General features: G+C 43.0%; 1 protein-coding gene across 1 annotated transcript in view; it reads right to left on the bottom strand.

The window, feature by feature from the left end:
* Window positions 1-3,220: 3,220 nt before the first annotated feature.
* LOC112123197 (receptor activity-modifying protein 3) overlaps window positions 3,221-14,101 on the bottom strand; it is a 95,963-nt gene continuing 85,082 nt past the window's right edge. Inside the window, exon 4 of the mRNA XM_026654115.1 lies at window positions 3,221-3,641. Within this exon, the coding sequence (XP_026509900.1) occupies window positions 3,386-3,641 (256 nt within the window). The 3' untranslated portion in view covers window positions 3,221-3,385. The remainder of the gene's footprint in view (window positions 3,642-14,101) is intronic.

Here is a 14,101-nt window from a genome sequence, read left to right as displayed (position 1 = left end):
AGATGTCAAAAGGACTTTGTGAAAGCTCACAGTAGAGCGTAATAAAACTGTATCCCTGCAAATATAAAAGGTTACTGCTAATTAATTACACTACTCTGTGTTGTACTCCGCTATTCTTGTTAAATAATTGATGCAATAGAAAAGATGCCACCTAATGGACTCAATTCTAAAAGCTCTCCCTGCATTCAGCTGCCATTGATTTTTTTTTATTATTTATTTATGTCAATCTGGCACCTATTGTACCCATGACCCTGATTGCTGCAGTATGTGAGCACCTGACAGTCTTTAATTATTTATCCTCACATTACCCCTGTGAGGTAGGGAAATGCTAGCATGGCCATTTTGCAGAGAACTAGGATACCTATCATCTATTAAAATCATGAGAGTTGGTACCAAGCTGCTTTTGAAAATCCCACTAACGGCTAGATTCACAAAAGGACTTAGGTGCCTAATTGCCACTTTTAGATGCCTAAATCCCAGAATTGGACCCCGCTGGGATTCACAAAACCCCCATTCAACAGCCACAGAACCCTGTAGGTGCCTAAGCTTGCTCAGCATCTACATTTTGGCAGTTCCCTAAGCATCTATGTTTCTGCCTCCTCGTACCAGTAGTACTACTTGTCTTTTCAAAACTGCTTAGCAAGGATGCTAATCCTCCTCTGGTGTTAGCACTGTCTTCTGATTTTTCCTCACAGAGTGTTCCTCTACTCCAATTCTAAATAGGATTTTTTCACTGAGAGTTTGTTTGGGTTTTTTTAGTCTGTCCATTTTCCTCTGAGATTCTGTTGTAATATAAAATTAATTTGCAACTATCAAATAGTCTTGGACCCAGAAAAGGTTTGCTTAGCACAGGACCCAGGAGGCTCTAAACAGAAGTGGAACAGAGATTTTTTTATGACTTGCCCCAAATCACTTGTAGAGTCAGGGTGAGAACTCAGGAGTCCTGACTATTTCCTTCACTAACCATGGACCACATTCTCCCTCCCCAGCACAACCTACATGAAGTCAAAAGATTCACGTGTCTCCATTGCTTCTTATTAACATAATGGAGTTGCTAGAGGCTGGACAGCCTGCTCTCTGCTTCTCTGGGTGCTAGAAGTGCTTCAGCAGACTCTTGGCAGTCTTGCCTTGGATGGACTGACTGCCAATGGCATTTCCCACTCGTTTCTTTAAATGCTCTCACTACGTTGTCAACAATAGTGGAAGGTCCTAATCTGTTTGGAAGAGATCTTGAACAGGATTGTATCAGGTTTCACATCCAGGGAAAATTGATATTTCTGTGTCTGCAAAATTGTCTTTTTTGAGCATTATTAGCTGTGAAGCAAAAATCCGTCATTTTTTTCCATACTCTTTTCCTACGTCTCTGATGGGATGGTACCAATTCTGTTTCATTTTAAATTATATAATCTAGGGTATAATTTTCAAAAATGCCTGAGGGACTTGGTCACTTTTTTGAAAGTTTTAGCCCTAGGCTATGGGGAAAATGTGAAACAAAACAAATGAAGATAATTGAATAGAATTTGGAAACCAGTTCATTTAAAGATAATTTTTGGTTTAAGAGCATAATAGTTATCCTCTGAGGAGGTGTAATCAAAACACAACATACTTTCACCATCATGTAGTTTCCAAGGCCAGTCTAGGTAATGCACAATGACAATAACATACCAGACTCCTTAATAGCTGTTTCTTACCTTTATGTGAAATATAATAAATGTTTAACACATCACTTTTCTTCTTCAAACATTTTACAAATATTAACTTATTAGCATCAAAGAACAGAATGAATCAGTATCTATTATAATATACATAGGAAATATCTGACATAACCAGTCATTCCTACCAATATAACCAATCTGATAGGAATACAAGCATATCTGTATTATGTTAAAATATTGGGAAAGAATGTGAAAACCAAGATATATAGGTACTGTAACTTTCCACGTATATGTGATTTTCATACAGGGAGCACTTCTGTGTTGAGACCCAGCAACACTTTGTTCACGTGGACCCGCATCCCATCTACTAGAACAAAATCTTAAAGAAGACTATCTAACTAATACATGTAGAAGACACCACTAGCTGTACTTTATTTAAGTGTGTGAGGTATGAGAATGTGTATTCATGAGCAAGAGATCTTGAGCACTTGTAAAAACAGAATATTTGGCTTGGAGGACACTTCATGTGACAGACAAGAAAAGTTTTCAATAGGGACTAAAGTTATTTTATTTGGAGCATACTGTATCTAAATATTTCATTACAGAGGAATATGACGAATATAAACTTGTTGAATGGAATCTGTTTCCATTTCTCTGCCCTCTGTCAATTCCAAGCATCATTCAAACTGCCTTGCTGTTAACAACATAAGCTTCCACATTCTGTAGGTGATGAAAAATGAAGTATTCAAACACTGAAAGGCACCTCAATTGACATAGCTTCTTATCTTTTTTTATTTACAGGACATCACTTGCACAAAAGATTCAGGGTGAAGTGAGAATGAGGAGCACACAGTGAATACACTCATCAACATAAGAATAATAATTAAAAAAATAAAATGATAGGTCTGGCATATGACAGTTCCTTCACCAGCCCTTGGTAAATTCATGGTGACCCCATTTCCTCTCATTTTCCACCTCTAGGGAAAAGCCTGCATCCTTCCTGGAGTGTGTTCTCAAGCCAGCAAGCTCTAAGAAGTCATCTTTAAGGACATTTTAAAAACTACTTAACCTAGCACAGTCTCTTCTCCACAAGGATAATCCACTGGCTATATGAATTGTTTCTTACCAAGACAATACTTCCAGTCCTTGGTAGGGTGTGGTTTTTATTCACCACCAAGAAAGTGTCCCTCAGCAACATCCATGTTAAGTTCCTTTGGTGACAAATTTCCATTCAAGTCACAAGGTTCACAAATGAAAACCTCAAGTGTCCAGCATAAAAATTTCAAAAGAGCCTCACTGTCAGTATTACAAATTAATCACCCATTGTGTATATGCACACACATACTGGAAAACGATGCTTATTGACAAGCTTTAACTTTGGGTAAGAAACTTTACCTCTGCTGAAGTTAGCAGGTTCACTTTCCATCATAAGTCTCCCGTTATCCAGAACTGAATGTGAATTCCATTACACATTAGCTGTGATTATCGGTTTTGAGGGGAAAAAAGGTGTCTTTGCATAAGCAACATTAAAAACCTGCAGTATAGAAGCATTGGCTTTAGATAGAGGCAGAATGCTTCTCTGAGTACAGGACAGTTTCCTCCCATAGTACCTGACAGGTTAGAACACAGCAGATCTGATATTTCTGATTCTTCTTTTCGTTACCAAAAAAAAAAAAAAAAAAAAGAGAGAGAGAGAGAGGAATGGGATGAGAAAAGCCAGGAGGCATGACTTACACTAGAATGTCACTTCTCTTACTGCACCACACCACTAGAGATATCATGGTAACCATCAGAAATACTGGGATTAAGATCAGAGTTATGAGAATTTCATCCGGTGGATCTTCCCAGTGGACCTTTTCTGATGTACAGTTTGAAAAGAATTGTTTATGAATTCCAATGATGAAGCCCTGTGCGAGTCGGTTTGGCCAAAAGCATCTCGCGGCGATGGCTTCCCGTTCTGTGCAGAGGCTGAAGTTGTCGTAATACCTAGAGAGAGAAGAAAATCGAAGTAAGTCTGAATAAAAAATTATTTTGTTTCTCTTTAAAAAAATTAGTCTGATGTAATTTTGGGGGTTTTTTTAGATATTTCAGATGGGCTGTAAATAGATCTTCTCCTTGGTTTTCTCACCAAATAAAAAACCTTTTGGAATTCCAGGTTTTTTTGTTGTCTAAAACATGGTTTATCAAATAGTAATTTTATTTCAGTAACTATGGACAACATTTTGGCATTTGCAATAAAGTGTTATTGACATTGCCTTTGTATAGGATCTTTGTCTGATAATCTGTTCAACCTCATGGTGTTTTTCATTTGATTTGTACGGTTTTAGTAGAATTGACAATGGTTATCACATGTCTAATGTAGATGATTGTACCTACAGAGTAGATACTTCTGCTGAAGGAAATAAATTGAATCTCTGGGTGTTCAGCACCTTGGAAAAGCAAGCAGTGTGCGACTTGCCAGAGATGACAAAGTGAGTCAGATACAGTGTAGTTGTAGGCATGTTGTTCCCAGGATATTAGAGAGACCACACGCACCTTGTCACAACAAGTCAGAGGCAGAGTTGAGAATACTCTATTCCTAACTCCGAGTCCTCCGCTCAGGCTTCTAGACAAGCTGAGTAAAATCCTGGCTCCACTGGAGTCAATGGCAAAGCTCCCAGTGATTTTAATGTGGCCTGTAGTTCACCCTCTCATTTTAACTCATGTAGAATTAGAATGCAGTTCCCTTGGCAGAGGTATCAACAATACCCATAAAAATCAAATGTGGCAACTGCAACAAACTGTGAGTGAATTATAAATAATTCATGCGTAGTCTGTTGTTGGGGAGGAGGCTGAGGCCAAGTGCAGTCCCAGCATGAGATCATGAACTGCTGAATAATAATTTCAGTCCTGCTGTGCATGGATGCAATAATCAGAGAAAGGGCAAATAAAAATTAAATAAAGCATTCTTTTTTTTAATCTTAACCTTTCCCGCATCAGAGTTAGACTCTAATGCCTGTCTACACCCTTAAGAGAGATCTGCTACACCCAGTAGCACATAGCACTTAATCTCAGCACTGTAGAGCATACAAAACGATGCACATAATGTTCAAAAGTAACCAAAGTTTGTATTTATGAGTACAGGCTATGCTTAGAGCAAGGAAACGATAAACTAAATTGAATAATTTGATGGATTATTGTGATGGGATCATGAGCCAGCGTGATTTGGAAAGGGGTAGAGTGGTCAGAGGTAAGAGGAAATTAAGAAATTGAATTGGGTCTGGACAGCATATAGAGAGGGAAAGGAAGGAATGATTGTCTGTTGTACTTTGCAATGTTCCCTTCAATGATGAGTGACTTAGTAAAACTATTTCAAAGGGAAGGAGAGACCACCTGATGCCTTCAGGGACAGCATGCTGCACTATTGTCAGTGAGCCCCTGCCTCCACCCAATATATGAGTACAGTAATTGCCTTTGAATGACACATTTCCTGCAATAGGAAAATAACGCCCCTGGGAACTGATGGTGACTCAATCCCAGGTTGTGAGGTAGTGGAGGTGAACCACCCAGCATTGGGGTCAAGGATTGCACTCCATTGTATAAGGATTGATATTGCCATGCTATTGCCATGTAGGGGCAGAACACTGCATGGATAAGGTCTATGGCTACCTTCTTAATGTCATGTGCATAGGAGAAAACAGCGGCTTCGTAAAAAGGCACAGGTCAAAGTCCCTACCCCATCCCCTTCCTACTGGGGCTGGCATAGTTTCTAAATCACTGCCTGTAGCTTCCTATGCAAACACCAGGTCATTTAAGGGCCAGTGTAAGACCACACCCAGATGCGCTGGCACATCACCACTAGCATGAGAATGTAGGCAGTGGTTCTCAAACTGTGGGTTGGGACACCAAAGTGGGTCACAACCCCATTTTAATGGGGTTGACAGGGCCAGAATTAGACTCACTGGGGCCTGGGGCTAGCCAAAGCCTGAGGGCTTGAGCCTGGGGCAGCGGGGCTCTGCCCCGCGCCCCCTTCTACCCCCCCCCCACCCCCTCCCACACACACACAAATACACACGGAGCGGCAGGGCTCACCCGGGGTCATGTAGTAATTTTTGTTGTCAGAAGGGGGTCGTGGTGTAATGAAGTTTGAGAACCGCTCAGTAGGGTATACAACCATTTTAAGAAGAAAAAGGAAGCTTTTGTGATGGTCAAGAGCAGCAGGGGACTAACAGTAAAGAAGTTAAAAATAAAACACAAATAATATCCTCTAATTATTTTAATAGTGACCTTCAAACATTCCAGTAGTTTCCATCCTTTACGTCCTGGACTACATTAGAATCTAAAGAGGACTAGCTGTATATGGGAGAGACATTCCCAAAGGACTTGAAGAATAATACAACTCAGTTGTTTTCCCCTGTCTGACTACGCTTCAATGCACCTTCTGAACAATAGAATCCCTAATGGAAAATGGTAGAGAATTTAATAGGGATGAGACCAATAGGATTCTATAGAAATTCAGTATACTATAGAAATGAAATAGATATCCATGGATAGTAAGGATGCTTCTAGAGAAATTACTCAAAAATCCTGGAGATTATAATAATAATTTTGTATATTGCATATATCTAAAAGCACTTAAAAGAGGGCAGGATCATTATCCCTATTTTACAGATGAGGAAGTTGAGGCACTGTGAGGTTAAGTGACTTGCCTGAGGTCACCCAGCAGGCCAGTAACAGAGCCAGGAATAGACGCGTGGTCTCAGATCCTTAAAAGTACTGCAGTGATGCTCCACTCAGTGCCCTACTGCCTAGTGGAATCATCAGCCCTGAGTTAGGCCCAGGCTGCTCAGACAAATTAGCCACATAAGGAAGGTATCCTTTGAAGCCAGCAAGCTGAGCTGTGAATCACCGCAGATAGCAGGGACTGAAATGGCAAGGAGAGGAATGGGGTGAAGAGAGGGGCTTGGGTGCCAAAGCAATTGAAAAAAAAAAAAAAAAGCCACGATCGGCGGCGGCAGTTCGGCGGCAGGTCCTTCGCTCCTAGAGGGAGTGAGGGACCTGCCGCCCCCGAATTGCCGCAGGTGCCGCCCCTCTCCCTTGGCCGCCCCAAGCACCTGCTTGTTAAGCTGGTGCCTGGAGCCGGCCCTGGTAGACAGCATTTTGAAGTTGCAGCTCAGGCTCTGAAGATTAGGGACAGTGATGGGCTCTAGAGCCCAAGCTCCAGCCTGGGCTGCAACTTCAAAGTGCTGTCTACACAGCAGTTTTTAGAGCACTAGTGCGAGCCCCACTAACCCAAGCTTGTCAACCTGGGCTGGACGCAGTGTAGACATACCCTAAGGGGCCAGCCTAGTGTGCCTGGCTGATGAACCAGAGATAGGTGCTTCCCTCTGCTTGGGATCTTCAGTCACAAACCCTCTCATGGAGTTGGGTGTCTAAGCCAGGTCTGCTGCTTAGTTAGCCTATGCCCAAGCAGCCAAAACCATGTCTCTTTCTCTCTAACTCTGGCCCTATGTTTCCATGTGCCCCCATGTGTCTTCTGCGCAGGAGCTGTGCTCCGCAAGCCCCACATATTGATGACCTGCATTCTTCCCTCCTGCCGTGAGCTCTGACAGGTATCAGGCTTAGGTAGTTGTAGAGCCTACCTATGGGATCAGGTCCCATTAGCAGAACTGTTGTTCCCCCGCCTAGTTTGAGATTCCACTTTGGGATTTTCAGGGCTTTGGCTTGAGTGGAGACTCTGAATTGCTTGTTACCAGCAGGGCAATCTCAGCACTTAGGTGGCTTTACAAATGCCAGTAAATTTAAACTTGGGCACCTTGGGGACTTAGGCACCTCTGGGATTAGGCAGCAGCTGACCTGTGGTTTTGAAAATGTCAATGGCAACTTAACGGAGGATTTAGGTGCTTAATGAGGCAGAAAGGTGGCTAAATACCTGGAAGGATCTGGGCCCCAAGCCGTATCCATTGGGCTACGCACTGCCTCCTAATAGACAATAGGACTTAATAATAATAATTGAGGTGTGCAGGTATGTGTATGTATAATGAATATAAATTATTCTATAAATCTAAGTACTATATTCTTACCATCAAATTCTACAGGATGGCTTACAAATTCTGTAGAAAAGTTATCATTCTTTTATAAGTTCCGTAGGACTTTTTCACTACTGTTGGCTGATTTCAGCACAAATTGACCCACTGCTTTTGTATTTGAAGTCTAGTACAGTCCAAAGAAATTGAATTAAACAGCTGCCAAGTTCTCCCAAATAGTAAGATAAAAATAATTAGGTTTGGTATAGTGTGTTCAAAAGACTGAATCCCTAAAAGCCAATCCATACCCACACGTTATCGTAAGTAGAATTCTGCAGAACATTTACTTAACGCCTCATGCCTTAAAATACTAATGTTTTACCTACATTATAACTGCTTTTGAAACACATAATTGTGAGACTGAAGATAAGGAAAAATCTGAACTACTTGAGAACTGTGTCTGTGAGTAATGCTCCATTAACCAAAATACTTGTGTATGCCTTCACGAGAAACTGCATATTTTGTCACATTTGAAATTATTACCAATATATGCTAGCAAACAGCTTTTCACAGCAACAAAAATTGCCAAATTCCTCCTTGGAATAAATTGTAAGTTCTCAGACATTTGCCATATTCGTAAAACAATTCTATTATTTTCAGAGCACAAATAGCTTTTCTTTTCCTTCACTTGAGGCTTTCCGGAAAACAAAGAATAATTCAGATCACAACTGCAATGTGGTTTATTTTTTGAAAGACATGTGATGTGAAAACATGAATTTTCAGTGATTTTTTTGCCTGTGGTGAAATTTTAATGAATATTCATACATGCAGTCTCAGGTTGCCGTTTAACTTATCTTCAATGGTGCAGAAATGTGCATTTGTCCTGATAAGTGTTCTCTGGAACCTCCATGCAAAGGAATAGAAGATCAGGATGTGTCACGTACAGTACTATATGTCAAGCCACATCAGACAGATCCATAAATTCGTTTGTTGGAACTACTGAACAAACTAGCAGAGAAATCCAATCATATTCTATCACACATGGAGCATGCATGCAGCTAGCTAACTCCGTGGAGTCTTACCATACTTGTGACTATGGACTTACTGTTTGACTATACGCCTATGAACACTTTGCAATAAGCTTAAGGAAGTGCTTTGCCTTACCTGGGTAACGTATTTTAGGAAAACTTTCACCATAATGTCACAATCTATCTTTTATACAATCAGGGGCGGCTCTATGGTTTTTGCCACCCCACGCACGGCAGTCAGGCGGCTTTCGGCGGCACACCTGCGGGCAGTCCGCTGGCCACGCGGATTCAGTGGCATGCCTGCGGGAGATCCGCCGGTGCCGCGCCTTCAGGGTCCCCGCGGCCGAATTACTGCCGAAGCCGCGGGACCGGCGGACCTCCCGCAGGCATGCCGCCTCAGGCAGCCTGACGGCCGCCCTCACAGCAACCAGCAGGCCGCCCGCAGCGGCTTGCCGCCCCAGGCACGCGCTTGCTGCGCTGGTGCCTGGAGCCGCCCCTGTATACAATTAGCTTCATCATTATGTTATGCCCTAAGCTCCCGAGAGCTCTTTAAATCAAGCTCTGAAATTGGATAGCAAGGTACATAAACCATGAGCTTATTGATCAAATTTCCACTCTGAGTATTCACACATTACAGACTAAACTCCCAAAGTCCTGTCCCAGCATTCTCAGGGTTTAGTCTAAGTCTTGCAATGGAGTTTCTAGAGACAGTCTCTTCTTTTGTTGTTCCAAAGTCTCTCATGTAGCACTCTTAAATTAACCGAAAAATAAAATCCCTTCGTTGTATTCCTCAGAGTGGACAAGCTTCCTCATTCAGCTAACCTTCAGTCTCTATATAAGTAGTACTAGTAGTATTGTAGAACCTTGGAGTCCCAGTCATGGGCCACACTAAGCATTACATCCCGAGGGCAATAGGATAAGCTATAATCACCCCAACCAAGGCTACCTACACCTCTAAAAACAGCTGCTTGAAATTCTAGTTACAGCACTGACCTCTGTGGACCAATTTTCTTAATTAATCCAAACACTTCATGCCTCTCAACTAACAGTATATGTTAATCAAATACATGAGTCTCCACCCCAGAAGCACAGCTCCAATCTAGAAATGTCATCCTAATATAGTCACATAACTAAAAATGGGTTTCAAATCGGGTAATCAGGTGACATAGTACAAATTTATCCCTGTTGCAACTCTATTTGCTTCAGTGGAATTACGTCAGGAATGAATCTGGCCAATAGTGTGACTTTTCATTTAACATCATGGGAGAAAGGAATTCAAGCTAGAAACACAACTATAGAACAAATATCTAGCACAATGCTTTCAACTTGCCTTCAAGAAAAAGCTTGGGGTTGTCAGAAGAAAAAAGCTCATATGTTTCAGGCCATTTACCCAATAACAGGAATTGCTAAACCAGTCTGAAAAAAATAACAGCTTCCCTTCAAAACAATATTCAGATAAAAGTCTTCATTTTTATTCTTTCATTTTCGCATGTCCCTGCCAGAACTAGAACCAGAAGTGCTGAAATAATAATAATTATAAATATCGTACCATGAGAAAGGCTGGTCTCATGTTATTTCCACTGTAGTGGAAGCAGGAAGTACCAAAAAAACTCACAAGAAAGCTTCTTCTTGTGTGATTCCCAGCCAAATGTTGCAGAATTAAAGGGTGTGAATAGTTTAGATAAACTTTAAATTAAGGATCCAACCTTTCAGCTGATTATCTCTTAAGGTTTCCCCATTACTACACAAGGAAAGTTTAATTTTCTGTTTAACAATTCCCCACAGCTATATTGGACAAAGCAGACACTGTAAAGATGTGGAATGCGTCTCTACTTCTTTCATATGAATATTTAACCAAGTGAACTTGTGGTTGCATCTCACCCTCCTTCATTTAAACACCGCCAAAGATAAAGTGCTTCCCTTTCGCCAAAAGGAGCAATCTCATACACAAATCCAAATCACCTGCTGCGGGAACTTGGGCAAGTCACTTCCCTGCCTGTGCCTCAGTTTCCCCATCTGTAAAACAAGGATAATAATATCTGACCTCCTTTTAAAAGCACTTTCAGCTCTAACCTTAAAAAGTGCTATATAAGAAGTGAGGTATTATTATTAGACTGTACTTCCCTAATTAAATCATATCTTCCATTTTGGATGGAATGACACAGAATTCAGCCAGAAGAAAATAAAATTCCACAAAGCATAGGGAAAGAAATTAACATGAAAGTGAAAAACAACCAGGTTTTGAGACAATGATACAGTATAGTTGACTGTTACTACATTAAATTATGGATGACGTTATGACAGATTTACACACTCGGGGCTGAAAACCATAAATACACTTGGGCTCCTTTTGAGATAGTTACACTTGACCAGGCTGCTAGAGAATGAAAAGTGGTTGACTATACCTAATTGAGAAGCTTAATATACAAAATTTAGTACCAAACTGTTGTCAGATACCTAAAGATATAGGGGAATATGTAAATATAAAGAGCAGCTCTACATTTATGCAACATCTCTGATACCAAGTGCCCAATGTCTATTGAACAACAGAAGCGCCTGTATTCAGCAAAGGGTAGAATCATCAAGAAAAATGTTTTATTCTGGTTAAGTATCATGGTATAAAAGATAATTTAGCACTGGAGTGATTGCATTAAAACATCAGCATTTACTAGTCACTGGCTTTTGCATTCAAACCTGCCTGAGCTGTATCCTGGTAATTATCACTATTAAACACCACCTGTCGTGTAGGGATCACATGTTCAGATTTGGACTAGGTCAGACGAGATTCAGAATATTTATTAGGGACAGTGGTATATCATGTGGTTGTGGGCGGTCACTGATTCCATATTTATCAGGTTTTTGACCCAAAAAACACTCCAAAAAACAAATCTCAGGATCTAATTCTCACCTCCTTACACACTGGTGTAAATCAGGAGTAAATAAACTAGAAGTAAAAGGTATTGCATCAGTGTAAACAGATGCAAGCCCCAATCCTGCAAACACTTAAGCATGTGCATAGTTATGAACAAACAGTCCCATAAGAGTTATCACTGCCATCAGATGGTAATGAATGATTAGGGCTAGCAGTGTGACTTGGTAAATGATATGAAAAGAAGTGTGTAGGTCATGAAAAAGGGGAAATATTACAGGCTGTATTATTTGAATCAAAACAATCCTTTTTGCCCAATAAAAAAAATGTTTAAAAACCATTTAATAACCTTTTAACATTGTAGACCAGTGGTTCCCAAACTTGTTCCGCCGCTTGTGCAGGGAAAGCCCCTGGCGGGCCGGGCCGGTTTGTTTACCTGCCGCATCCACAGGTTCAGCCGATCGTGGCCTTCCAGTGACCGTGGTTCGCTGCTCCAGGCCAATGAGAGGTGCTGGAAGCGGCGGCCAGTACGTCCCTCACGCCGCTTCCAGCAGCTCCCATTGGCCTGGAGCAGCGATCCGCGGCCACTGGGAGCCGTGATTGGCCGAACCTGTGGACGCGGCAGGTAAACAAACCGGCCCGGCCCGCCAGGGGCTTTCCCTGCACAAGCGGTGGAACAAGTTTGGAAACCATTGTTGTAGACCATTTAAAGTCCATCACAATGGCATGTCTTGTTTTGATAGATCATGCTGTACACACTTATATTACAGCATTTGATCAGTCTCTGGGCACCTCTGACATCAATGGGATTCCTGAGGTCAATAAAGTCACACACATCCTTCAGTGTTTTCATGTGGCAGGGCGCTGATCCTGCCAGGGAGATCAGAATCTGCCCCATAGAAGATTATTTGGCTTAAGAGCCATCATTACAGAGCTGCTGCCTTTGCAGTTGAGGCAGAGAAGCAGTATGTATTGGAAGAGCTGCCACTACTCTATCCCCAGCAGAATTGCCAAGGCTGAGTTATTTTGGGTAAAAAATTGAATTCCGTGATGCCAGGAGGTTGATAATACCCTGCAATTAACGGTGTTTATCAAAAGAGTGTGCTAGTTTTAAGTGGTTTAAACTATTAGAGGCTATTAAAGGGTCTGAACAGTTTATTGAAAGAAAGGCTATTTTGATTTAAATGAGACAGCTCATAACTTCACCTTCTTTTATATAAATTCATTACATGTGCCTTTTTCTCCCCTGAAGAACTCTCCCTCTCTTTTTCCTATCACTTACCCTTATAGACCACTAGCCCCAGTCATTACCATCAGATATATGGCTATTCACTGATCTGTGTGAAATGAGTTGATTGTCTCAGGTAAGTTCCTATAGTAGTAGACACATACAGGGGTGCTGGAACAATTTTTATAGTATGGGTGCTGAGAGCCATTCAACCAAACTATAAAACCTGTATCTAATGGAATTCACTTCAAGCTAGGGGGTGCGGTCCACAGTAGCATCCCTCCTAGTCCTGCGCCACCTCCTGCTGCCGCTCCCAGGGCAGTAGCCAACGCCGGGCTCCGGCAATCTGTGGGGCACAGAGGTGGAGGGCAGCATCCGAGCGCACAGTCGCCTCCTCCCCAGGCTCCCGCCGCTGTCCAGCCCGTGTGCCTCCAGGCGCTTCCCCCGCGCAGCAGCAGCCGGAGCCGAGGTGGGGCAGGAAGTTGCTTCAGGCCCCGCGGTGAAGAGCGGTGGGAGCCAGGAAAGTTGGAGCCTGGGGAGGAGGCGGCTGCGCACTCGGATGCTGCCTGCCGCCTCTGTGCCCCCGCAGATCGCCGGAGCCCGGCTTTGGCTCCTGCCCTGGGAGCGGCAGCAGGAGGTGGCGCAGGACTAGGAGGGATGCTGCTGTGGACCGTGGCCACCAGGCAGAGTGGGGTTTCCCGGGAAATGTTCCTGACCATCGTCGACTGGTTGGCTTGGCAGGAAACCTTCGCAGCGCTGACCCCTACGGCTGATAACCTGAACCTGGGAGTTGTAAGTTGCAGCCACTCGGGGGCCACTTCTCCTCATGTTACCCCCGTCATTTCAGGGTGCAGTTTGGGCATCCCTCCATCCCTGTCTCCATCCTCTCCCAAAGCCCAGCTCATTCTCAAATGCTGGAAGGGGAAAGAGGAGGAATTGTCTTGCCTTGGGGCTGGGTGGTCCAGTGAGGGTTAAAAAAGCCCCTTAGGGAATAGGCTGCTTGTTTCTCTGGGACAACCATAGAGCTTAGACTCGCTTCTGTTTCCCGGGAGGAAGGAGCCTGGTGCTGGGGAGGGACTCTGGTTAGCTTGGGGCTGGAGGAGCAGCGTTTCTTTGCCTGCCATGGAAGGGCTCACCATGGCTGTTGGAGGTTGGGGATCATGGTGCAGTTTGCCAAACAAGCTCCTTTGCTGCCTCTCGCCTCAGAAGCTGCAAAGGAAGCTGGATTCCCCCCCCCCCCCCCCCCCCGCACCCAGGGCTGGCTCTAGGATTTTTGCCACCCCAAGCAGAAACAATTTTGGCCGCCCCCCCCCCCC

This window comes from Terrapene carolina, unplaced genomic scaffold (genome assembly GCF_002925995.2).
Source record: "Terrapene carolina triunguis isolate 2854851 unplaced genomic scaffold, T_m_triunguis-2.0 Scaffold180, whole genome shotgun sequence".
In the NCBI taxonomy this organism is placed as follows: domain Eukaryota; kingdom Metazoa; phylum Chordata; order Testudines; family Emydidae; genus Terrapene; species Terrapene triunguis.
Note: the sequence above shows the minus strand (reverse complement) of the source record. Positions and strands in the feature narration are given on the sequence as shown.